The sequence below is a fragment of the Falco biarmicus genome, chromosome 5 (assembly GCF_023638135.1).
Source record: "Falco biarmicus isolate bFalBia1 chromosome 5, bFalBia1.pri, whole genome shotgun sequence".
NCBI classification, from domain to species: domain Eukaryota; kingdom Metazoa; phylum Chordata; class Aves; order Falconiformes; family Falconidae; genus Falco; species Falco biarmicus.
Window position 1 is genome coordinate 85473158 of NC_079292.1, and position 25133 is coordinate 85498290.

At 44.4% G+C, this 25133-nt stretch overlaps 1 protein-coding gene across 1 annotated transcript in view; it reads right to left on the minus strand.

Moving 5' to 3' along the window:
* Positions 1–25133, minus strand: part of NME7 (NME/NM23 family member 7) — a 95006-nt gene that overhangs the window by 824 nt on the left and 69049 nt on the right. Inside the window, exon 11 of the mRNA XM_056341833.1 lies at positions 16852–16959. Within this exon, the coding sequence (XP_056197808.1) occupies positions 16852–16959 (108 nt within the window). The remainder of the gene's footprint in view (positions 1–16851; positions 16960–25133) is intronic.

Consider the following 25133-nt stretch of genomic DNA (forward strand, 5'->3'; position numbering starts at 1 on the left):
TAAGCAGAAGCCACGGAGTCTGACGGCAGCACCGTGTCCCGTGCTGGCGCTGGGCGCAGGCCGTGCTGCCCAGGCGTGACAGGACGTGGCAGCTGGCTTCCTGGAGTCAGGATCGCTTTGCGCTGCGTGACGAGATCACCAGGGAGGATTTCTCTCTGTGAAGTGACAAAGCATGACTGTCCTAGAGCAAGCTGCTTGATAAAGCTTTCCTAGCTGGAACGCATGATACTGGAACAGCAAACTGCTAAACTTTTTGCCATCTGCTAGAGGGAAAAGCATAGTTAGGGTGTGCTGGGGTGGTTAGTGTGTGCATTTGGCTGCTTCACGCTACTCCCAAGGAGCAGGAGCGAGCAGAAATCTGACCTGCAACTGTTTCATTTGCTGCTGTATGTTTATAGCGAGGCAAGGACTGAACAAACGCTGTGATTAAAGCGTGAAAACACTCCTGAAGGAAGCGGCACCTGCACAAGAACTGCAGGAAGGCCGAGCCGTTTTGACTCCCAGTAGTTGGTGGGTGCACTGCCACCATTGTGGGGGGAATAGCTTAGGATTTGGTAGGATCCCCTACAATTCAATACAATTTTTTACAAAAATTCCAAAGATCCCCTATAATAGCAAGTGCATGGTTTGTAACTATAAAAAAAAAAAAAAAAACCCCAACAAAAAACCAACAAGAAAACCACCCCCAACAAAAAAAATCTCACAGTTAGTTAATTTATCTTCTTTTAATTTACTATGAGTGCAAAGTCCTAGCAGGAATTAGTAACAATGGTTTATTCCAGGAGCTGGGATAAACATTGTAGAAAACTTCAGGTGCCTGTGTTGGCTTCAGTGAGCAAGTGTCAAAAGGTGCTCTTAGCACCTACCGTTAGTAACAGTATACAAAATAAAGCAAAACCAAACCTTACTCCTCTCCCCATCCCCTTCCAGTACCACCCAGTGACAGCCAGGATCACTAACGACGGCGGCAGCAGGGGCAGCAGCCACCCCAGCCGCACACCCTGCCGCCACGCACTGCAAAGACCCAACTGGTCACAGGCCCCGCGACACCTCTGCCACCCCAGGGCCACACGCGCCCCTGCCCGTGGCCAGACCCGTCCGTCCCCCCGTTAGAACACTGCTGCAACCGGTCAGACCTAGCAGAGAGACAGCACGAAAAGGCTGCAGGATGGTTAAAAAAGCCAAACCCCCACCAAAACCCCAACACCCCCCCTCCCCCGGACAAGCAGGTGTAGACTTTTGGCTGGGCAGCCAGCGGCACCAGGACTTTTGGTACACAACAGACTTGACACTGAAATGACCTTTCCCAAAATGCTGCTGACACAGCCTCGCTGTGCTGAGCGGCTGCTCAAAAACCTGGGGGAACGGGGTCAAGATGTGACATTTTAGCAACGCAATTTAAAATCTGCCTCACTTTCAAGATTTTTTTTTAATCAGCGCTGTCGTGCCTGTGTAAAATCTGTTCTCCTCAGGAAGGCGTCGCTTTCCTTACTGCCTAATAGGGCAGCACGTTACAAACCGCCAGTTCGAACATGTTGTTCTTCCTGCCAGATTGGCTCAACATAGTTAAGTATAATTGTAGCCATTAAAGTGAATTTCATCTCTCTTCTTGCTGATAGAGAACACCTGCCTTCCATGGTTAGAGACACACACAAAAATACAAATAAAATACAAAGCCGAGAGTGAGCCAGGCAGACACATTTACAGAACCTTTAAGGCTGCGTCTGCACGAACACTTGCACTCACACACGCCAGCAGCCAGTTTTCCAGCTCTGAGCGCTGGCACTTCTGGCTCCTGTCCCCAGTCTGGCCGAGGGCGGCTGGCCGGCACAGGCCAGGCACGACCCTCGGCGTGTGCGGGGAGCTGTGCCAAGAGCAAAGGAGAAGGCCAAGCGCGGAGCAGGCTGCTCCCTTTCAGCCGTAACTCCGGGCGCAGCCGCAGCCTGGGGCCGCAGCCCCGCTCCCCTGAGCCGGGCAGGTTTCCTGGAGCTGCCTCTGCTCCCGCCGCTTCCCGCGCTGCCAGGTGATGGTCCGGCCCTGCAGCACACGCCGACACCGGCGAACACGCCGACACCAGTGAGCGCTGCCCTCGCCCAGCTCCTGCTCACTCGACAGCAGCAACAAAAAGCATGGTGCTGTTCCGGTCCTTACCAGCCCTTGATTTTGTGCAACTGATTTTCCCAGGCCAGGAGGTCGAACAGCCTCGGCTTGCCTACCCCCGTGGAAAACCTCTTCCTCCTCAGTTAGTTTTTATTGGATCATTGAGATCCATGCAGGCTGTACCGGCAAGGCTCGGACACCAGAACAAGCACACTACATATTGTATAACATGCAAAACTAGGTGCCGGTATGTTCTCTTTATACATAATTACTTCTATGTGGGTCAGCTGCCACCCAGCTCCCATTAAAACCAGCTGAGAGCTGGCGTACCTGTGGTACCTAGAAAGGATCCTCCTCTCCAAGAACTTCCCCCCTCAGGAGCACGGCAGTGCTGAACAAGAAAATCCAAGTAAGGGCCACCTGTTTCCCCACTCACACCACAGCCTGGCTCCCACGACGTGACAGTGCTTTGCAAAAGAACCAAGGCCAAATATTTCAGCACTCCCAAGAGATCTGGGGTAGCGAAGAACCCATTCTAAACGCACCAGGTCCTTTTCCAAGGGGACCAGCGGGACTTGGAGGTACTTGCAACTGGGCACCCGGCTGGGGGTCAGGTGTTCCAAAGCACTATGTATTTTAGGAAATACAGTTACACTCTTTCCCAGGGTCCAAGTACAGTACAAAGCGCAGAAAAGGGAGCTGTGCCTGTACGCAACACCTCAGCAAGCCTCACATTCAACCCAGGGCAAGTCAGCTTCTCTGAGCCAGCACACCTCAGGTCGCTGCACAGCACCCAAAGGTAGCAGAGGACAAATCCACACCAGGGACTGATCTGGAACCAACCAAAGGCGTATCACTGATGCCACCCAAATGCTTTTCAAATTACGCTAACGTTCAGGCATGCTCAATCCTTCCCAGGGATGAAACAGGATTAAATTTAACATCAATACTCTCCTTACAGATCCCTGGAACCATCCACCCGTTTTGTAGCACACAGCTATGCCCGCTCTAGCTCTCGTTCAGGGACAAATAACAGTAACACTCAGGAAGTAATAACAGGTGAATAACTGTGACCTTCTGGCTCTGACTCTACAAACTGCTCCACCGAGAAGGAGCCGAGAGCTGCTTCTGTTCCATGAAGTTTTGCTTCAGTCACACGTGCTCTCTGCAAAACTCACGTTAATGAAGCTGGCTGCTCCCTCTGGGTGCTTCCACGTGCTACTGGAAAGTTTCAGGAGTTAATACAGCAGGCAATGACAAAATCCAGTCTAATGCCCTGGCTGAGCACAAACAATTATCATCTGAACATCATGTGCCCTAAAAGCATGGAGAGGCCTGGCAAAATTAAAATGAGGGAAGCAACTCAAATGAGGCAGCCATTCTTCCAAGGGAGAGCAAAGGATCTTGGTAACAACACAGGACCCAGCACAGACACAAAGTGTCCTGAAGATTTCAAGTGTAAGAATTACAGACACCTACAATTCTATTCTCCTCCTGCCCAGAAAACAAAGCAAAACGCAGCGCTGATGGGAGGTGCCAGCTGAGCAGCTTTCGAGACAGATCTTTTGCCTACAGAAGGACAGACAAGAGACACCCTGGACGGTACCAGTATATCATACAGGCAGCATGACAGCTTGCCTAAAAGCAAACCCTGGGTGCCCCAGCGTTCACGGTCCATTCCCCTTGTTCCCTTGGGCTGGGTAAGAGACCCTGTTAGTATCATTCATGGCAGAAGCAAGGGGGCTGACGGGGAGACAAGCTAGTAGGAAATACGCTGAGATCACAGGTCCACTTCTCATCCATCACCAAAAAGGTGACGGCAATTTCAGTCCTTCCTCATCTCTGCCCAGCCAAAACTGGCAGCCAGGAGATGGAAGGCTTTTTCATCCCTGTGCTTATTTAGAGCCTGTCAGCCATCTCGGTGCCTTTTGCACAGCTGGACACTCACCAGTACCCTCTCCCCAAAACCACCACAAAACCGTATCTCCTTGGCTCAGCGTAGGTATCCAGGCCCGTGATCCAGAGAGGCTTTGCTGACCTAAAGTTTCAGCATCAGTACACTCTCCCCAAACACTCAGGTCTTACAATTTGGTACAGGTTATCTCAGTTTGAGGTCACTAGTAGGAACCAAAAAATCTCTCTTTGCCCATGAATCTTGTTCGTACATCAGCATGAACCTGCCAACTCTGTTAGCACGTGCACTTGCTAACACCTAAAATGCATTTCAGCTACAGTTCACTCTGCTGACTCACAGACTAAATCGTTAGATTAACACACTGAAAACCCATGGATTCATACTATCCTTCCAGCCACAAGCAGTCCAGAAATAAAAATGGTTGTCAAACAGGGTCTACTTAGTCACTATATTATTTGTTCTGAAAATAAAGAATTATTTTCCCACACAAACTCAAAGAAGTTTGTTAAAAAAAAAAAAAAGGGAAAGTTAGTCACTCCTGCCTCTCTCTCAAGCATCACGCACTGTAAGAAATAAAACCGGTCAGGCTGCCCAAGGCAGAAGAATTTGTACACATGCACTTCAACTGTCCAAGTTAATTTCTTAAGTAAACTGGGACAAAAAGCTCTATGCACCAAAAAAAATGAAACTCTGCAATGGAAGGTTTTATTAAAGAAACACTACAGGATAACATAGAGTACATTCTGCTTTAATGCTATGTGCTGTTAACAGTCACCTCAAACATTGCATATGGTTATGATCAACTCTGAAAACAGAGTGAAAGAGATGGGCAAGGGAAGCTATTTAGAAATTGTACCATAAAACAGATTATTAGATAAATCTCAATTCCAAACAGGACGTAAATAAGAGGGCAAGACAATAATTCCCTACATCACAATCAAAACACCAAGCAAGCAAGTTTTATGCTATTTACTCTCTAATACTACAAGAAAAATAAGTGAATGCAAAACTTGTTTAAAATAACGAAGTGTTGTTTTTTACATCATACATAACTACTGTGCTGACTCAGATCACTGATTTCTGAGGTAGATACTTGCAGATTTAATAAGAAGGTACAAGTTTACTGCATCTCCCCATTCCATGGTATAAACCAACTGCTCAGTAGCTGGGGCTGAGCATTAGCCCAGGACTCTCCCACTCCTCCTTTAGCAACATCTTTGGTCACCATCAGAAGAGATCATTGGCCTGGTAGAGCCACTGGAATGAAATAAAGTGAAAGGTCCTGGCTCCCATCACACATGAAAAACTACAACATGACGGCGAGTACTGCTTTCCCAAGGATCCTAAGCAACTCACTGAGTCACCAGGATCGCTGCCTCTGCACTTCACACTTGAAGAACAAACATCTTGAGGAACACTTGCCTGCCTCGAAATTGGGACTCCTGTGGGCCTCTTGCATGATGCCCTTGAACCCACCAGCTCAGGTACAGACAAGATGCTAGGCACACCACCACAATTGTTGATGCAAGCTGCAAACAAGTCCTGAACACTGCATAAAAACACTGAAAAGAGAACCCTGCTGCTAGCACCTGAAGTATAAGGAAAGCCTGGTTTGGATGTGTTCACACGAGCCACAGGCATTGTGGGTGCTCCTCGCCAATGCTGAGCTAAGCTTCTCCAGCCCTAGCTGTTCTCTCAGACAGCACTGACGGCCATAGTCCTCACGAGCTCCCAGGTTACGGCCAATAGAGGAGGAAGTGGTTGCAGAGAGAGAACGAGGACGTGTTTCCACCCACATCACGGATTCAAGTGAGGATGGAAGCAACAAGCAAATAAATACAGTAGAAGGCAGCCAGTATTTAAAGATCTTCCTGAGCAACCAAGATGTTCTGCAGGGTAGTTTCTGGCCCGGGGACACAATGAGCTATGACAGGTAAAACAGTAACAAAATACCCTGAAAAAAACCCAACCAAACAAAAGCACCACCCGGTTCACAAGTACTGGCCTTGCATGCACCGTCACAAGCCCCTGTGTAGACTGTGGCTCCCTGTGCTCACAGAAAACATCCCACCAAATTAGTGGCATAAATTCCCCAGTGTAGTGCTCGAAGTACCTTCTGAGCACCATCGCTGAATCTAGAAAGATCCATTCCCCTGTGGAAAGGGTCAGCATTAAGAGGCCAGTAGCTCGTTTCCAGTCTCAGCAGCCCTCTGCAATTTCAACATTCCTGCTGGGTGCTAACCATGTACTGTCATGAGAGAACTAGACTCTTGACACCCGAGTGTCCAAGTTCCTATTCAGTAGCTGGACTGAGTGAGGCCGCTGCCAGAGAAAGCACACAGTTCCTGGGTTGTGGCTGGGCAGTCTCGGCACACTGCCTCTCCCCAGCAGAACAGCAGGAACTACCACTGACACCAACGTGGAAGGAAACCTGGCCACTAAGCACCTGTGACCACTTAGGAGAAGTGCCTCTTGCTCAGAGACTTGCCTACCTATCTCGGTAAATCTCAGATATGCTTGAGGTTAGATCATTCCTGCCTATACACCAATGCACTTAGGGCTGAGGAGGGAGAATTCAGCTCTGACTGAAACCAGAAGATGCTCGGTGGCATCACAGAGCCCTACACTACTGCCACCGCCCTTTCAGGTGACCACCGCATTTTGTTCTGTGTTTGCACAGCTTCTAGCACAAGATCCTCACAGCCAGTGTCTAAGCCCTCAGAATTATCACAACACAAAACCAATACTGGTATGACACTACACTTTAAATAATTAGTTGTTATTACTTACGAAAGAAGAAGTGGTTTCTAGAGCTTGATAAACCCCGAACTCAAGATACCTCATGGTGTTAGCATCTATGAGAGACAGGAAATCTTGTTCACAGTCTTTTACCCATATTAACACATTTGGCTTTGTTTTTTTCTTCCCACGTTCCACATACATTTCAACACATGTATGCAGATAGCTGACCTAAGTTCTCCTCTTAATTACTGCTAGTTTACAGTACTCAGTCAAGGAAGTTGCACCAACGAGGGAAGGGGTAAACCCTACACAGAAAGTACCGCTATAGCTAATCATTTGCCTATTTGACCTCTGAGAGAGAGGTGGGAAGTGCAACTGGCTGAGGTCAATAATAGCAATCCATGTAAAAATATGTTTGCATCCCACAGCAGTGTGTGCTACAGGGCAGCAGTGCTTCTCCTACTCCAAAGAAAGGTGCGGGACCACTTGCTCAAGAAATGAAAGGAGATTCTGAGCTTTTACATGACACTCTAACTACAGTGCCCCCGTACTGCTCTTGCTGTACAAGCTATGCCTCTGGGCTTTTTTCTCTCCTTTGCTGTAGTCTGCCCGTCACGCAGATGAGTTACAGCTAAACTGTTGCTATGCTTCAGCTGGCGGAAGAGGAGTAATGGGAAGAGGACCTGGGCTTTTTGGTTCAAAATGAGAACGTGCCGAGGGGAAGAAAGGAAGCAGCAGCCTCAAAGACACAAACTGGGCCTCAGATGAGTTATCAAGAAGCGTCATGCCTTCCCTCTGCCTTGACCTCCCATCCACAAAATTACCTTGCTCAGCGCAACATGAACACGTGCCAAAAGCCAAGCCCTGTTTATCGCGTAGGTTACCTTCAGGATCAGGTGAAACTTCAAGAGCTTTGGGAGCTGCTTGGTTCACACTCATTAACTTCTTTCTGGCACTTAGAAACCCCAGACTTGGCAGAACAAGGGGCAATTGGACCTCGGATCTTACCCAGAAGTGGAGGCACAAGAGCTGAACTATTTCACAACTCTGTTTAAACACATTTCTAGTTTGGTTTGCTTGTCTGTCCCACAAGTATAATAATTATACAACCTATGTTCAAAATTAGGCTGCAAGTGACCTGATACCACATAAATTATTTTTTTTAAAAGCGAAATCACCAACATGTATTCAAAATCCATCCCTCTACTATTGCTATTTTTAATTTTAATTTCTCTTCAGATAGGCCTAGGCAAAAAGATTACTTAATTCTCTGTACAAGTATATATACAGCATCAGGAAACGTGAGGCAGAATTCCAGTGCTGGCTAACATCCTCTGATATGCAAAAGCACCACCAAAGAAGATGAAGTTTTCCTACACTCCAGATTCTTTCCAACCTGTTCCCACAGCTGTTGGATAAAAAATCTCAGGAAATTAAAATGGAGAAGCACTTGAATCATAACAACCATTTTCTGACAGATCTTTCTAGAAATAATTTTGTACCAGGAGAGACTGAAATTTCCAATTGAAAGACAAGAATAGCTACTGCTTTGATGAAAACTTGCAAAAAAAACACTGCCAAAAATCAACCTCACCCAAACCCTCCAATTTTTTATTTCTTTTCACTGGAGATGATTAAAAGCATCTTACCCTGGATTATGCAGCTCAGTATGGGCCCCTAATAAAAGACTTCACTGCAAAATTGCTGTATGACTGGCTGAAACAATGGCTTCTTTATTAATATTTTAAAGGCTCCTGAGGGAAATGCTGTACAGCTGAAATGCCCTCAGTGAAAGGTTCATTGCCATGCTATGCACTTCTGCTGTGTAATGTTTTACAAGCTGCGCTGCCCTGTGAATGGGGAGAGTTAGTTCTCAGCTGGCAAAGGCAGCTTGCATAATACCAGACAAGTTAATCGGTAACAAGCAATGCAGGAGACCTTTGTTCCGAGTGTGACATACACAAATTCCACACTAAGCACACTGACGCTTCTGGGAGTTACTCATTGACATGCTTTATTAAACTGCTTGGACTAAACCTTGATGCACCACAAAGATTAGTTTAACAGAGCTGCATCCTCCTGATGCCTTCCATCCTAAAGTGCTGCACTATAACCTCAACCCAGGAATCAGCTCACTACTGGTACGAAACCGTTTCCAGGGTGGATGGTAGCAAGCACCTTGCAGCACACCCCTGTGTGGAGACCACGGCAGCGGGCAGGCAAGGAAGCAGCGAACAGAAAAACGCAAGCTGGCAGCCAGCAGAGCACTTCTGCAACAGGACTCTGGTTATGGGAAGCATTTGTCGTGTACCCCCACCGCAAGGCAAGCACTCCCCTGTCCGCTCTGAACAGCCTGCTAACACACCACCCTCCCCCCAGCCTTCCCAAATAAAGGCAAAGGGAAAGGAGGCATAAGGCGTGCTTCTCCTGGCACTATCTGGAATGCCAGGCCAAGGACAGCTGTCTTCTAGCAGGTGGAAAACACACTGCACCAAAAGCCCAGGAGCAGCACAGCTCTTTACACTCGTCAGAGCATTTAGTTAATAGCGAGTCTGAGGAAAAAGATGCTGGTTTTCATCACCCACCGCACTCGCTCAGACAAAACACATCTGCTGAACTCGCCCATCCTGTCACCGCTTATCGCACAACATCACCTCCCATCTGCCCAAGGCTGGATCCAGCCAGCTGAACTTCCAGCGCCAGAACTTGTGCGAGTCTCTGTCCATCAGATCTCCACAGCTGATCCGTATAGCTAGATGGTATTACTTGTTTGCTTAAGTGCCTTTGAAGCGGTAAGCCAGTCTCACTGGCGTAAGGCTGAGCAAGGGGAAGAGCAGCCTCCAGCAGTACGTTGCAAGTCTGCCAGTCCCCAGCCTTACTCCTGAACAGCTGAAATGCAAAGAAGTGATAAGGAAAAAAATAACCGTCACGACAGCTCTCTCAGAAGACAAACAAAACCCACTCTTCTTTGATAACAGCAAAATCATCCCCCTTCGATAGGTTATTTTCATGTCTGTGTGTGCCACAAATAGCTCTGAGGCAAGGGAGAAGGCCAGCAAACCATACTTGAGGAGGTCCTCGCTACTGCCTGGCTGGAAAGCTGCCCGCAACGCTGAAAACTGACACATCTCCCTCCACAGCCCCGATGCCCAAGGCAGAGCCTGACGGCACCCCGCAGCCATGCGGAGGCACACACGCACGCTGCATGCCGAGGAGTCAGTGGAAAAAGTGCCCATGGGGACACAAGACTAAGGTGGCAGTTGGCACATCCTCCGCTCCCCTGAAAACTGGCTTAAGAGCCCACCCCTATGCACAGTTTCACACAAAGCCCACCAGACACGCAAAGACAGGTGTAAGCACACTCCCGCAGCAATTGTCCACTGGAAAGAAGAATTAGTCACCTAACAACAGCATCTGCCTCAGCAACAGGGAGAAGGTTATTTCACCCAGGACTCAAACTTTACCCACCCCACAGTAAATCCTTTTCCACGCATATCTTACTGAGGGCAGCATCCTCGCCCTCCACGTGCAAGTACACGCACACACATACATTTATGACTATTAAGTATTTTTTAATTATGCAAAGACACTCCATGAGACTGACTGATTGCCCAAACACCATGGCATAGGAACATAAAGCTGGTGCGGCTGCGCCTCAGTGGGGAGGCTTTCAGGTTACCCCAGATGCGTGCAGTCTATATCATCCCCAGAGTGTTTTGCTGCAGTACAAATGCCCTTTCAGAACTGCTCACCAAAAAAACCCACCCAACCTTGAACTGCACAGTATGAGCAACAATTTACAGGCAAAGTGTTCCAAAACCCAGAAATACTGGTTTTGTTATAACCACAGGTCTGGGCTACCATTTCTTTAATGGTTGCAGATTATGCAGATTCCTGCATAATCTGAAAGGTACTCAGCCACTTGAGAACCACGGAACTAAGGTGTGCGTACAGCACCACCTCCTGTGGAAAGTTTTACTCACTGTACTTCCAGTGATGTGAACAAGGCCTTCGCTGACTTTTATTTGCCTTCACTTCTTTAAGGAGGCACGTAAACCATGAGTTTGGTAGCCACAACACCTTGTATCAAGTACTTCAATTAAAACTAGTCCAGGAATGACTAATTACAAGGAAACATGTCTAGAGTGATGATTCATCAGATCCAATGGTTTGCAAGATTCTATTTCAAGAAGATACTTATCAGAAATGTTCCTCAGGTCAAAGACAGTGAATTGAGAAACAGAATCATCTTTCACCACATGTACATGAAAGACAAAAATGCAGAACTGTCTCTAGTCTGTTAAATACAGCACTTACTTGGCATGTAACACATGTACTTTCTAGTCCTTGCTCTACCCGACTCAGAAGGAATGTGAATGCAGGTGAGTACTGTAATTGTTTGCTTTCTCCAAATAGTACCTACTTTATATGAAACAGAAAAAAACTGTCGAGAGGTAGAGCAGTATCTGCTTTGGATGTGGGAAACAAATGCAAACCCCTGCTCTGAATGAATATCATACACAACAGCAGCTGATCAGAAAAACTTCGAAATTGCTGGTTTAGCCGTCACTCATTAAACCCAATCATCTCATAAATACTCCATCACTATCAGACTCCCTTCTCTACTTCCTCCTTTCTTTCCTCTCCCCATTCCATTAAAATCGGAAACTGATGACAAGGCTGAGAAAGCAGACTGTTCTGAACTCTTGATGTCTATCCATTGTCACTTGTGAAAATACATTTTGTACTGATACAAGGACACGCAAGTCTACAAAGTGAATAAATAACTGCCTGACCCAGTAAGTAAAAGAGCTCATCCAAGAGGCTTCAGGACAATATTTACCCTCCTCTTGTACCACTAAACTAGGAACAAAAGCAGCAGTTACAGCTTTACAACTGAAAATACACTGGTTTCTCCATTGTGACCAGTTGCGTTTTAGGCTCAGTTGCACCTCCCTTCCTCTCTTGAGCCAAAGTGAGTTAATCATTAATTCTGGTACGCTTTAGTCACTGCCTAAAACATGAAGTAGTTTGTAGAACAAAGACAGGAGTTAAGGGTCAAACTGGTGGGAGCAAGTGCTAGTATTTGCTTTTGCAGCTAGTTTGTTTGTTTGTTTGTTTGTTTGAGGCATTTTTAAGATTAAAAGTGAACTTTCCTTTTCCCAGGACCATGGAAAAGAGGTCTAAAAAAACCACTGAAAAACGGCTGTACTGTATTAATTAAATACAGTGTTCTAAAACTAGGTGCACAAGCTTACCCTTACTTAGTTAATTAGTCCTTGCTGTTCCTGAGAAAATGTTGTTCTCTCTCTTTTTCCCCCAAGTACTCCTTGGTCATGATTTTCAGGAGGTCACTACTTTGTCCTTCCTAGTGGCTGTCAAGTAAGTACGAACCACCAAAGTCACCTAGAGTTTGGCTATTAACTTCAGCAAGCACTTGATCTAGCCCTCAATTACCTATCTCATCTCTTCTAAGAAGCCTCCATTTGTGGAAAAACAAGACAGCAGCTGCCATTGCAAACACTTTTCCAATTTCAATTAAATCTTAAGCTGCGAGTGATGAAAAACACAGAGAAGGGTGAAGAAATCTCAACATAAGCAGTATCTGGCACTAAGGATACCTAAGTCCTCAGAAAAGTACAGGTGTTCCTTTCTACACAGGAACACATCTGTATTGTGCTCCCATAAATATTGTGCATTTAAGGCCTGTGATAGGATAGCAGATCAACCAGGTACCTCCCCTTTCCCTCTCCATTTGGTTCTGGAAGTTCAAAAGTCACAAGCCCAATTAACACACAGACCAGCCTATTCAGCTTCCTATCCAAAAAGTGACAACAGCAGCAGCCCCTTTGACCATCTTGCCTTCAAGCTCCTTCGGGCACTGCTGAGCCTGCAGATGTGCACACAGAACGTGCGGCCACAACAGCATCAGGATTGTGGCAGGGACCTCTAATAAGCTGCTGTAGCATTAACAGCATAAGTACTCCAGATGCCAGCCAACAGACACAGCTAAGGCATTCTTTGTACAAACCCACTGGGCTCAGTGCAAGAGCAGAGATACTAGGACTTCTACTCTGCATCCCTTAGACCTCTAGGGAGAGGCTGCACTGGAAATGGGAACCTCTGGAAAAGGATGATTCAGCCATCAAACATGGTCAAGGTTGTACAGTAGCTCTGAAACAAAGGCAGTAAACATCTTTATTCATGGTGTATCAGACTGGCTCTGCCTGCTTTTGGGCTGTAACGGTTCCCTGAGGATCACCTCTCTGGTTCACCAAGAGTTTTGGAAAGCTTAAATGACAGCATCCTTTCTCCAAGAAAGCTTACTGGGTTTCAGAAGAGTAAATAAGCTATTTCCTTTCCTGGAAAAAAAAAAAAAACAAAACACCAAAACACAAAAACCAAACCACCACCAACAACAACAAAAAACAACCTAAAACCAAAACCAACCAACCAAACACACATCCCCCTTCAAAACACCAAAACCAACCAACCAATCCATCCCTCCAAAATCCCCACCGACATATATGTAGTAAGAATTGGGGGGAAAAAAAGTGTTAGAAATTTTGTGTCATTATTTGTAATAACAATTCTGCAATTTGCTTTCTAATATTTGTTGCATTTAGCATTTTCTTTTGGAGAAGAGAAATATAAATCAGAACATCTTCATATAGAATTTCAGAGCCAAACACTTTCATGCCAAAATTTGAAAAATGGCTTAGCCAAGCTCAGATAAAATCAGCACCAGAATTACAGATGAAACTCTGGAGTTCCTAGCTCTGAATCCTGAATTCAGATTGCCAAACTTACCCTTCATCGGTAAAACAGTAGTGAAAGAATTTGCATATAGGCTGGGGTTTGGAGCTATACTGGGTAGTAAGTGCAGCAGAGTGCTAACACTGTACAAAAACCAATGCCACCTGAAGAAAGGAAAGAGACTGCTCGGGATAAATTAATTTTCTTGGGGGTTTTAAAAAGGGTCCATCAACCTTTGTAGTATAAATCTAGTAGGTCAGATTTGTCTCTGAAATTTACTCCATACTCCTCCTCTACTAATCAGTTGTCCTACAATACTGTGTAACTTTTATAGCACCAGCAGCATCTCCTACCAGAACACGGACGTAACGAACATACGCTAGCTCCATATCGAAAGAAACAAGTTCCACTGATACAACATAGCCAAAATCACTCTCCTCAATGACAAGTGCCTTACCTATCTCTGAATTCACCTGCCCGAGGCTGAGTACAATTGCTCTGTTAAACTCATTACATAAAAATATTCAGTTACCCACTGAAGACTGAAAACATTCACTACCATTTATTGAACAGCATACTTCTTAAAAATGTTAGTCTGGCTCCGTTCTTTTCTACGGCTGCCTTGCATGCCACACACCCATCCTGCTCTAGCCCAGCACGTGTTGCACTGTAGAGTTACTAGGGCTGAGGGGCAGAAGGGTCTGGTTTCTGCTTGCCAGCAAATGCGACCTCTGTGGATTTGAGCCCCTCTCTGAGAAAACCTCACTGAGGAAAAAGTCCTTCCCAAGGATGATCTCTGTGTATACGGTATCATTTCTCTTCCATTAGATGCAACAAGCCCTTGCACTTAAGCAAATCCAGAGGTTATTTTTTATTTTGCTTACCTAAGTTTTCAGGAAACTACATTTCTTGCAGAACACAGATGTAAAGATAGTCCAAGAATTAAAGTGTTAGCAGTAAAAAGGTTTCTACAGTTTACATAATAATGTTTATTTGCCAAACAATCGAATGAAACATTCACGGCTTTATTTGCTCATTAAAGAACATTGACTGATGTCCTTTACAACTGCTGGCTTAACCTGGATTGTTACAGAAGAAGCTACACACAGATGAAAAGCCATGTTCTGTGTACAATTATGTCTACAGTAAATACGATTTTAGACCCCTCTCCTAAAAAAATACAATCAATAAATGACTGTTAAAATTTGCATTAAGATGACCAGCCTGCAATGGGAACTGCAAAGTGTGTGCTCAGTAATACTAGATCAAGAACTTAGCTTATGATTCAGCTGTGGGATTCAAAGGACAAACACATGTAGTAGAGACCTTGAGAAAGAACTCCAGCCTCAACTGTTGTTTTGGAGAAGCAATTAAACTACTTTGTCCTATCTACCTCGCTTATAGTAGCTCAATTTAAACAACCAGCAATATGGAGTTATACCTGCTTTGCACTAGTATAAAGGAGACAGACTGTGGACACAAGAGAGAGACAGAATTCTGCTTAAGTACTAAAATGGTCTGTGAGGGTTGGTGGGACACTCATTTTTCCCTTGCAGGTTATGCCTTTTTGTCTGCTGCCATTGAAAACCATGACTGCGTGCCATGGCTCAACCCCAGCTGGCAACTAAGCACCACGCAGCTGCTTGCTCACTCCCCCTGCCCTGGTGGGAGGAGGAGGAGAATCGGAAAAATGTAAAACCCATGGGCTGAGATAAGAACAGTTTAATAATTGAAATAAAGCAAAATCTGCTACTAGTAATAATAATAAAAAGGGAGATAACAAAAAGAGAAAGAGAAATAAAACTCAAAAAACCCTAAACCCCAAGTGATGCACAATACAGCTGCTCACCACCTGCTGACCAATGTCCACTTCGTCCCTGAACAGCGATCTTCCAGGCCCCGACCCAGCCAGCTCCCCCCAGTTTATATACTGAGTGTGATGCTCTATGCTGTGGAATATCCCTTTGGCCAGTTTGGGTCAGCTGTCCTGGCTGTGTCCCCTCCCAATTCCCCGTGCCCCTCCAGCCTTCTCGCTGGCAGGGCCTGAGAAACTGAAAAGTCCTTGACTGAGTGTAAACATTCCCTAGCAACAGCTAAAGACATCAGTGTGTTACCAACATTATTCTCATACTAAACCCAAAACACAGCATTGTACCAGCTACTAGGAAGAAAATTACCTCTACCCCAGCTGAAACCAGGAGACTGAAGGATTTTAGGCATGTAGTGGCAAATACCTGTTAGCTTGTTTAAATCTAGTCACTTTGGACAGAAACTAGAAGTTGTGAACTTTCAATGACGGCTTGGAAATGGTCTAAAAAGCTGCAACTTTGTTAATACTGCCATTCTCAGTGCTGAATTTCTCTAGTTCATTTCTTAAATTAGACGCAATTTTCTGGCAAAAAGCATTAACCCACAGATCTGATTTTATTTCACGAAGGGAGCTGGTGACACAGTTAGCTAGCGACACAGTTAGCTAGCTGCTCTTCTCCCCTCAATGAAAACACCATTTTTGCAGTGTAAAATTATCCAAAATTGCTGCTCCATCATTCTGCAACAGTCTAACAGCAAAACACTCACAAATACACGTAGACAGTAAAACAGAAGCCATGCGTGTGCTGGAAAAACATATGCATTGATGCAGAGATCCATCCAAGATACCTTTACACACACTGCTTCAAACCCCTTGTTTTGAGGCACGGAATCAAGTGAGTGAGCTTGTTCTGGCTTCCATAGTAAGTACTTCTGTTTTCATAAACTCCCTTAATTTAACATTTTCCCATTTTATTGGACTTTAATGAAAGCATACAAAGCCAAAATCAGATAATAATTAGTAAGTTAATATAAAACACAGGAAATACCAACTGATGTGCATAATTATGACTGTCTAGAAATAAACCCGGAACCTATCTGGAGAATTTAAATCCCTAGTGCCTGTAGTATTCCAAGCCCCACACAAGCTCACTGTAGAGACAATCCAGATCAGGAATCACGGTGGTCATTCAGGAAAGTGCTAAGAAGGTGTCCCTGCAGAAGCACTGTTAGATCCTGATACCCAGTCACAAGGACATATTCAGCCAAAGGGAAGACTCTTGACTTCCATTTCACTAAATACTTCACAGTACTATATTCACTCAAGAAAACTGTGTGGATGAATTTTTTACAGTATCAGAATTAACAGAGTTAAATGCCCTTAATAAACTCTTTGCTTTTGTTTTGTGTCTCCAACACAGCTGCTCCACATATAAAACACTTCAACAGCTTAAAGCAGTGTCAAGTATAGCTTTTCACTGTAAAACATCCTATGATATAAAATCACATGTTTGTCTAGCAGGTCTTACCTCCAAAAGTCCGTCTTCAGGTAGGTCTGTGCAGTGGACAGCATTCTGAATCTTGTTCTTCCCAAAGACAGCACGCAGAGTTCCAGGTCGGAGATGACGAGCTATTTCCTATTGAACACAAGAAAACCAGAAGACCTTTGTGAACCACACTGTTCCTTTATATGGTGGATGCAATAGAATCTTATAAAGTAAAACACTACTGTGCTATTAAAATATGTGTAGTACACTATAAAAGAAAACAAAGAGGGAAATTCCAGCTTGCACTACACGCATACACAACTGCTGAAAAACCATGACTGAGACCGTGAAAACTAACTGCTTGAAATTGGGCCAATCAAGCCACCTTGGGTGAAATACAGGATCCTTCATATTACACACACGCCTTCCTAGCATTTGTACCAACGCAATTAGATCATGTTAACACCCTTGCAGCTCTCAAGCACAGATTCTGCTGTCCTTAGTGAGCAGACACAAGCGCATCACCTTGCAGACTGGCTCTCTTAACACTGAACTATCTGCCTCAGAACCTGCTGTTTGTGAACCCCCTCACGAAACAGCCTCTTGGTCTTCTCAGTGGTGCTTCTCTGAAACCACAGCTAGTGCCAACATCTGGCTTCCTCTGAGGATCGATCCAGACTCTCTCTGCATCTTTCTCTGAAGCTGATATTTCAATACCCTTCTTCATCGACAATGCCAAATGCCTCCTTGACCTCACAGTGTTTCTCTTACTACAGCAGATACCACTCAGGTTCTGAAATAACATTCCTCCCTTACCTCTTTACTATGGTATATCTCCTGTCTTATACTGCAGAGACCGCCCTCACTGGCTCTCCCGTCCACCATGCTCTTCTTTCAAGGCATAATTCAGCCCTGCTGTACTTCTCTGCGCTATCACCTTGCAGTGCTGTCTTTTAACTCCTTTCCTATGCCAACTGTGCTACACCTTTTTGGCCTCTTTTCCCAATGCCCTGGAGCTCTTCTCCAAGCCTACCTCATGCACAGTGTGTCTCCCTTTAAAATTCAGGGGTGATGGCATTAACTCAGTTTTCCCCCCTTAAAACCCTTTGGACATTTTTGTTTGAGTGCCTCCTGTGCACTTGACTGCTGCCAGTGAGGGGACAGGCTGATGACAAGCTCACGCTACAGCTACTGAACATAAAAAAGTGTTCTTCCTTGCCAACAGAGCCTACCTTGGCCCCTGGTAGGCCATTCGGGTGTAATCACTTTGGATGTGGCCAGTGCAGTGTTGCTGCGCCACTCCCAGGTGTTTGTTTCAGTGTCACAGCTGGAGGTTGCTGACCTCACAGCCAAGTCACCAGACTGGATCATCCAAGCATTTCTTAACTTCCAGTGTCAAATGGGTTCATAGTGACTTCAGTAGTGGGTCTCGGCTGACCTGGAAAACTTTGTACAGGTACAGATGAGAACCACCCGCATAATGCACACTCTCTTCTGGGATGGTAGTGAGTGCATTAAGCTAGTCCCAAAGCACGTCACAAGAGCATTACCCGACAACCCCTGTACCCACTTTCCAGCTTCACCCACTTGTCATGTCTCATTACTAAACAAAGACAATTGGACTTCAAGAGTAAGGTCTTCTCTTAGCCTAGCAAGTCCTAGATATTTTCCTGTAATAACAATTAACAATTATGGTGATCTGTTACCTAGTAACCTTGATCTGTTACCTACCTGGAAGACAAACTGCTTTAATACTTGGAGTGTGCCTAACACAAAACATGCTATGAGAAATTCCAGTTCCCCATTGTTGCTGTGTGTACGTCACAGGTTATACAGGATCTTTGGATATGGATGCCAAGGATATTTGAATAAGATACACTCAACATCAAACTGATTTTGCTTCAGAGGAAAGTTCAAGGGTTTCACTTTAAAAAAAAAACAAAAAAACCCAAGGAGAAAAAAACCCCAACTCCTCTGCATGGTCCTCATTAAAAGTTTGTGATAAGGAAGTCTGCTGGAGAAACAAAGGTCACATGCCATTTAACTATAGCTATGTGACACTTTAATCAAGCCTTTCTTGGAACAACCATTGATTCCAGTAACAATTAGCTGTCAGGAAGCCAGCAATAGCACTAGGCTTTCAATTATTTCAAGGAAACTTGAGGCATATTAAAAAGAATTACTGTGGCTATGAAACCTTTGGAAACAGTTTAGCAAGAAACAGTTCAGATCTAAAAGGCTAAATCTTGGTATTTCATACACCATTTCCTATTCATCAAACTCTTTTGCTCAATCTGTCCCATCCTCCAACAGGTCCAAAACTGCTGCTGCTTATGAAACTTCTACCTTGACCCACCTTCCTCACCAAACCCACTTTTTTTTTTCTTTTTTCTCCCTCCTCCCCCCCTTTCTTTCTGTAAAAGCAGCTATGACTTCCTGACTTTACCATTTGTCCTAAGCTCTCATTTGCACTTCACAGCTTCATAACAGAAGACCTCATGTTTCCTCTCTCGGACTCGCTCTCTCTAACACTGGCAATAGCTGCTACTGTTGCAGTACATGGTCTCCCTTCAATTCTTCAAGGCAGGTTGCTATCCATTCTCCGGCCTTCCCGAAACTCATCAGCCATTTTGCACAAAAAGGGACTCGTTCTGTTCTGCCTGGGATTGCATTAGATCAAAAACAGACAAAGACAGGTTCTCCAGCACTTTACATTGTTAGCGCCCGATTAATAAGCCTTTCTTGCCATCAGTTTACAAACAGGATGACAGGTAAAGCAGTCCCTGCTTATATTTACGTAGCCAAAAAAGGACAATAATGGTAAATTCTGAAGTTTTACTACTCCATTGCTTTCTAACTACACCACTGAGGAACCCTCATACATAAGTGTCCTGGTGTATGTATTGCTAGAAATCTTGGGAAAGCTTCAGGGAAGGAGCAAGAGAGCTCCTTACAGAACTTACTCCTCATAGCACTTACTAATCTACACGCTTCTGCATGATGACAAGCTTGCCAAGCATTTTATTTATAAAGGCCTCATCTGCAGCAACAGGGAAAACAGTGAGGTTTGGGTTGGTTCCCCCATACTCCTCCATCCCCTCTGAAACCTCTTTTTCCTAAGTTTTCAAAGGAGTTGAGAGTGGGATGATGGAGGAGTTAAGAGCAGCTACAGCTCTACCATGTGCATGAGAAGACAGTAACATGCGTGCCCTGTGACTTCATGTGTGTGTGAGAATGAGGATGCCACAAACTCACACCTTGCGTGCAGAGTACCCTGTCTGCAGCAAAACAAACCAGGGTGGCTGCACCAAAGGCTTCATCCTCTGTGGTCTTATTCAGCAGGCTATTTGATTGCATTGTAGAGGCTTTGATCTACCAGCCAGCCCTTTGAAGATCCTTATCCTACACAAGATAGAGACGCATATATTTCATGTTTCTATCATATAACTGTGCCCAGTGCAGTACTTGTATGAAGAACTTAGCACATTCTAAAGTCTTTCTAGTTCTACACAAGTTAAAGGAAACAAAAATATCACCAATTCCAGTAATATGTCAAAATCAGACTGAAAAATCATAAACATGAGCAAAGCTCATTAACTGCTTTTCCTTCAAATGGCTGTTTTTTCATGGGCTGGACGCGAAGTCATATAGAACAGTAACATATATTCTAGCCAAAACCACAGATTTCAAGAAAATTTGGCCATTTTTTTTAAAGCATCTGCCCATAATACTTAATTGGGTATCTAGAAAGGCCCAAATGCGACTGCCTTTAAATATTTCTGCATGCTTTGTAGCTGTTTAAACAGTATTCAAGGAAAAGCCGAAGAGGCGACCCCTGACTCCATGCAGACACCATTCCCTCCCTCCTCAGTGGGAAACAGCACAAACTCTGAATGGACCAAAACCACACAAAGGAACTTGGGCTAGAACTAGAACAAGGAAACCTTGAAAATTCATTACTGGTCCTCTTGAGTGAAGCAGAATAAAAATTAAGAGAGTTTGTGATCAAGCCCTCTCCTACCCACAGTGTGTTCCCAGGGCAGCTTCATTCTTTTAGGTTTGCTTTCAGGCCAGCAGCAGAGGACTTCTTAGACTGCAACAAACTGCACAGTCGCCTCTAAGCCCCCAGTAAAACACCTTGTTTTCCTTCTCTATCCAAGCCCTGACTGCACGTCTGCTCCTTGCTCTTCTTGGCATTCCTCATTCACCAGTCATTCTGAAGGTTTTATGTTGACTTGGACTCCTCAACTCTGCTTTCCCCATCCTGCACTCACAAAGCTTTTTTCTTCTGCAGTTCTCTGTGTTCCACTGCTGCCATGAAAGAGATGGTCCCTCTCTCCCCTTGAAGGTGCCAACTGATCCAGAAGGCAGTAGCCAGCCCCAGGCAAACAAGCAAGTATATTTCTCCTTTTAAGAACCAGCTGTGCCCTTGTCAAGAGAAGAGAACACACAACAACTGTGAACAAACAAAATAATGTAAATTCCACCACTCACTGTGGTGTTTGTCTGGCTGAACTTTAGCCGTCAGAAAGCTGCTTCATCCAAGAGAGGCACCTGAACTTCCTCTGCAGTGACTGGAGGGTGATAAGCCATTTCAAGGGAAAAAACAAAGACTTTTGCAGTACAACAGCTATGCAAGGATTACCACAGCTCTTCAGTTGGCTCTTATTTTCAGAGGTTTTTAGCACCAGTTACATCACCTACTGCTGGCTGCAGCAGGAAGCTGTACAAAATGCTCATTTTTACACAAGCCGTCAGCAAGAGGTAAACTGATAAAAGCAGCAGTCTCTGTCATGCAGAACACAATACTAGACAAGCATCTCCTGTAACACTTATTCAGGCTAAGAAACACCTTAACATTATTGTCACTGTGGGAACAACCTCAGTTGATCAGTCTGATATGTCCGTCACAAAAGTTCCCATCCAAAGGCTTAACTATCAAAATGAAATCTGTGGTCACAGATGATCTTGTGCATGATACCACAAGGGCTAGCTTGCTTCAACTTACCTTGCATGTTTTCTTTGCAGCCCACACTCCTTCCAGGCTCTAGCCAACTGATTTTGATGTGTGTGCTTCCCCACTAGTTACCTCAGCTCTAACCTGTTTTATGTTCCCCAGTTTCAGGTGATGAGCCACCCTGCACTCAACATCTGCTGCTGCAGAACACAACAATTTTCTACTCCTGCACCAATTCGGGGTCCATTTAATCATCCCTAAATGCAGCACTAAGCCTTCTGTCTATATTACAGAGAGAAGAATCTACATAAGATGGTGCTGTTGCCACTGTAAAGTCTTCAACTGAGGAAAAGCACATTTTGCCCTGAAACTTGGGGCCCGCCTGCTGAAAGGTACTTCAGAAAGTTTCTAAATACAAAACCAGGTCAATGTTAAAGAAAATGCAATACGTTTCCTTCACCTTACATTTTACAAACTAATCCAGAACAGAAGTCTCTTGTTGACAGAGTGACACATTTTTTCTTTCTTCACATGCCGCAAGAGCTGCAGCAACGTCATGTACAAATATGGAGTCAGTATCAATGGCCTTACACGCACTTCCAAGGGAGTCAGTGTTATCAGAAGGTCTTTGGTACTTTCCACATATCACAAAAAAATAATCAAACTGAAACAACCTCCTCCAAATGCACACACACACACACACACACCACCCCTGATCTTTTAATCTTTATCACAAAACAAACTGATACACAGGTTCTCAAGACTCTGGAAAGGTTGCATTGAAAGTCTTTATAATATTTAGCCTAATCTGTTCCCTGAGCACTGTGCATTTTGACCTAATTGTCCAGGTTGTCTTCTCCTGACTAATAGCAAAATACTTATGCCTCCAATCACTTACTGGCCACTCCGACAAGTTTCTCACGTCTTTAACTGACCCAAATCTGTATGCATGTAGTTATGTACTTGAAACGGTGTGGCTGTGAAGGTTTGTTCAGCAAATCAGATTACCTGTTCCAGGCAACAGCAGCCAGATTTTCAATTACAAGGCTGTAAAAAGTGCATCTGATGCTCACCTCCTTCCAAAAATCAAATAGTTCTACAACAGTAGCAGCAAGTAATCAAACCAGAGTTTATTTTGCTACAAAAATCTACTCTGGTCTGAGTAAAAAAAAAAAAATATATATATATATATATATATATATAATTCATCTGCTTTTCTGTTTATTTTAAAGTCAGCCTACCTCTGAACTACTAGTCTGAAGCCCTGTATCTTTTGGAAGTTTTGTTAACGGACCTAAAATTATCTTCCATACTCCAGTGTTGGCAGTTTTTCGGAAGCTCACAAGTCAGTAGAAGTTGTTACACTGTCTCCTTCTCACCTTCCATCCCCTGAGGCACTTTGATTCTCTCTGCTTCACTCCCACGCGTCCCCTACCACTCCTCCTCTCTGGCAGCCCAAAGGTGCTGCACCAACTCTCTGCAGATTCTCTGCTGTGGGCAGCAAACGTGGCACATTTGCCAGCCTGAGATAGCATTTTCACTGGTCTTGGCACTTCTGGTTGATGCTTAAGCAGTTCTAATGATAACTGCCCTGCTTAGAAATTTATTTACTGGCGTATTTGTGTGCCTATCTGCCATTGCCAATGGGCTGAATTTAGAGAAGAGCAAGCAGCCACACTTCTGAGTTAAGTGTAAACGAGATTGGATGGTGAAGCCTTGAGGATAACTGACATACCAAATGTAAGTTGGTCGCAAAATAGGAATAAAGATAAAATATCTAGCTACCTTGTATTATCTGGGTGCAATAAGAGATATTTACGTTACTTGACAAGTTAGAAAAAGCGAGATTTAACAACTGAAAAGCAACTAACCCCACAAGACATCAGAAAGCACAGTGTAACTGTAAATTTTATTATTAGTTGCTTTACTTTAAGATTTAAAGGTGAAATACTGATCCTACTGATGCTTTTCCAGTGCCTTCAAGGCATCCAGAATTTCATCCATTAATTAATTGACCTGTAGAACAAAGATAAAAAAATACTAGGCTGTAAGGGATATTTTGGGATTTCATTAATTCATGTTAGCAAAATATCTGGAGAGCCGCCAGTGAAAGTCACTATGAAGTTGCAAGACATTATTTTTAGTCTGCAGATATCTTGGCTGAGTTTTCCCCTGGAAGAACAAGAATAATTATAAATCATCTTTTCCTCTGATATTTTCGAGATAGAATTTTACATTTGCAAAAGCAGTTCAGATATCTGAGCTTTACACTTTGCAAAGCAGAAAAAACTGCTTCAAAATTCTACTGAGACTTCCCTGGCTTGATCAAATTTAGACCATCCACTTCAACAGAAGACACAGATGGACTGAAAGACAAAACTCACAAGTCTGCTGCAAACCCCAGAGATCCTTCCCATTTGGGGCTTAGCATGGGAGAGAGCTTTCCCTTCCACTCTGTGCCCTCAAGCCTCTCCAATCCATCAGCAAGCTTTTCCTTGGAAGCAGCAGTGCTGCCATCTCTTCCCACACGGTTGTGAACAGCCCGGTTCTGATGGAAGGAATTGCTCATTATCTGTGTTACAACTGTTTTTTAAAAGCCGCTGCTGCGTTCATGACTAGCTGTACTAGTCAGTGTTCTTATACATACTAATAGATGGTTCTTACATGAAGAGACACAAAGAACAGAAAACAGGAGGCAGAATGGACCCCCTTTTTGGAGTGGGAAACCAAGACAGGGAGACAGTAATTTCCCAGGGGCCCAAAGAAATATACATTTCACAAGGATCACAAGTTCTATGTCTTAACTTTCAGCTCAGATTTTTTGAATCCCAGACTGGTTCCTCAGCTATTCTCTCTCTCTGATTTAATGCTGCTTTAATTCCTGTGTAGCACTCTGATGATAAGCCACAGTCTGCAAAACTCAGGCCATGCCAGGTCACCTATGGGAACCTGAGGGCTGCCACGGGAACATGAAGAACTGCTGTTCACTCATCTTCCACCTTGACCTTGTTCTAGTCCCTTGATCTGGGAAGTCAAGGAACACAGAGGAAGGGAAAATTTCTTAGCAAGATTATCCAAGGGAAGTCCCAAGAGCACATTGGATGCAGTCTATCAGCAAAAGAAGCTGCTAAAAATTCTGCTCAGGTGGCCCTGCAGTAGAACAGAGAATGTCAGCTGAAACCAAACAGACCAGCAAGCAGCACCCCAAATTATTCAGCAGGTTCTCAGCATTTGAATAAGTAATTTTATATCCAGTTTTTTAAATGCCTTTGTTTAGTTAATAGTGTTCACAAACAATGAGACCAGTAGTATAGAATAAAGACTATTACTGCAGCTGTTCTCATGGCTGCCAGCAATTGCAGAGAGG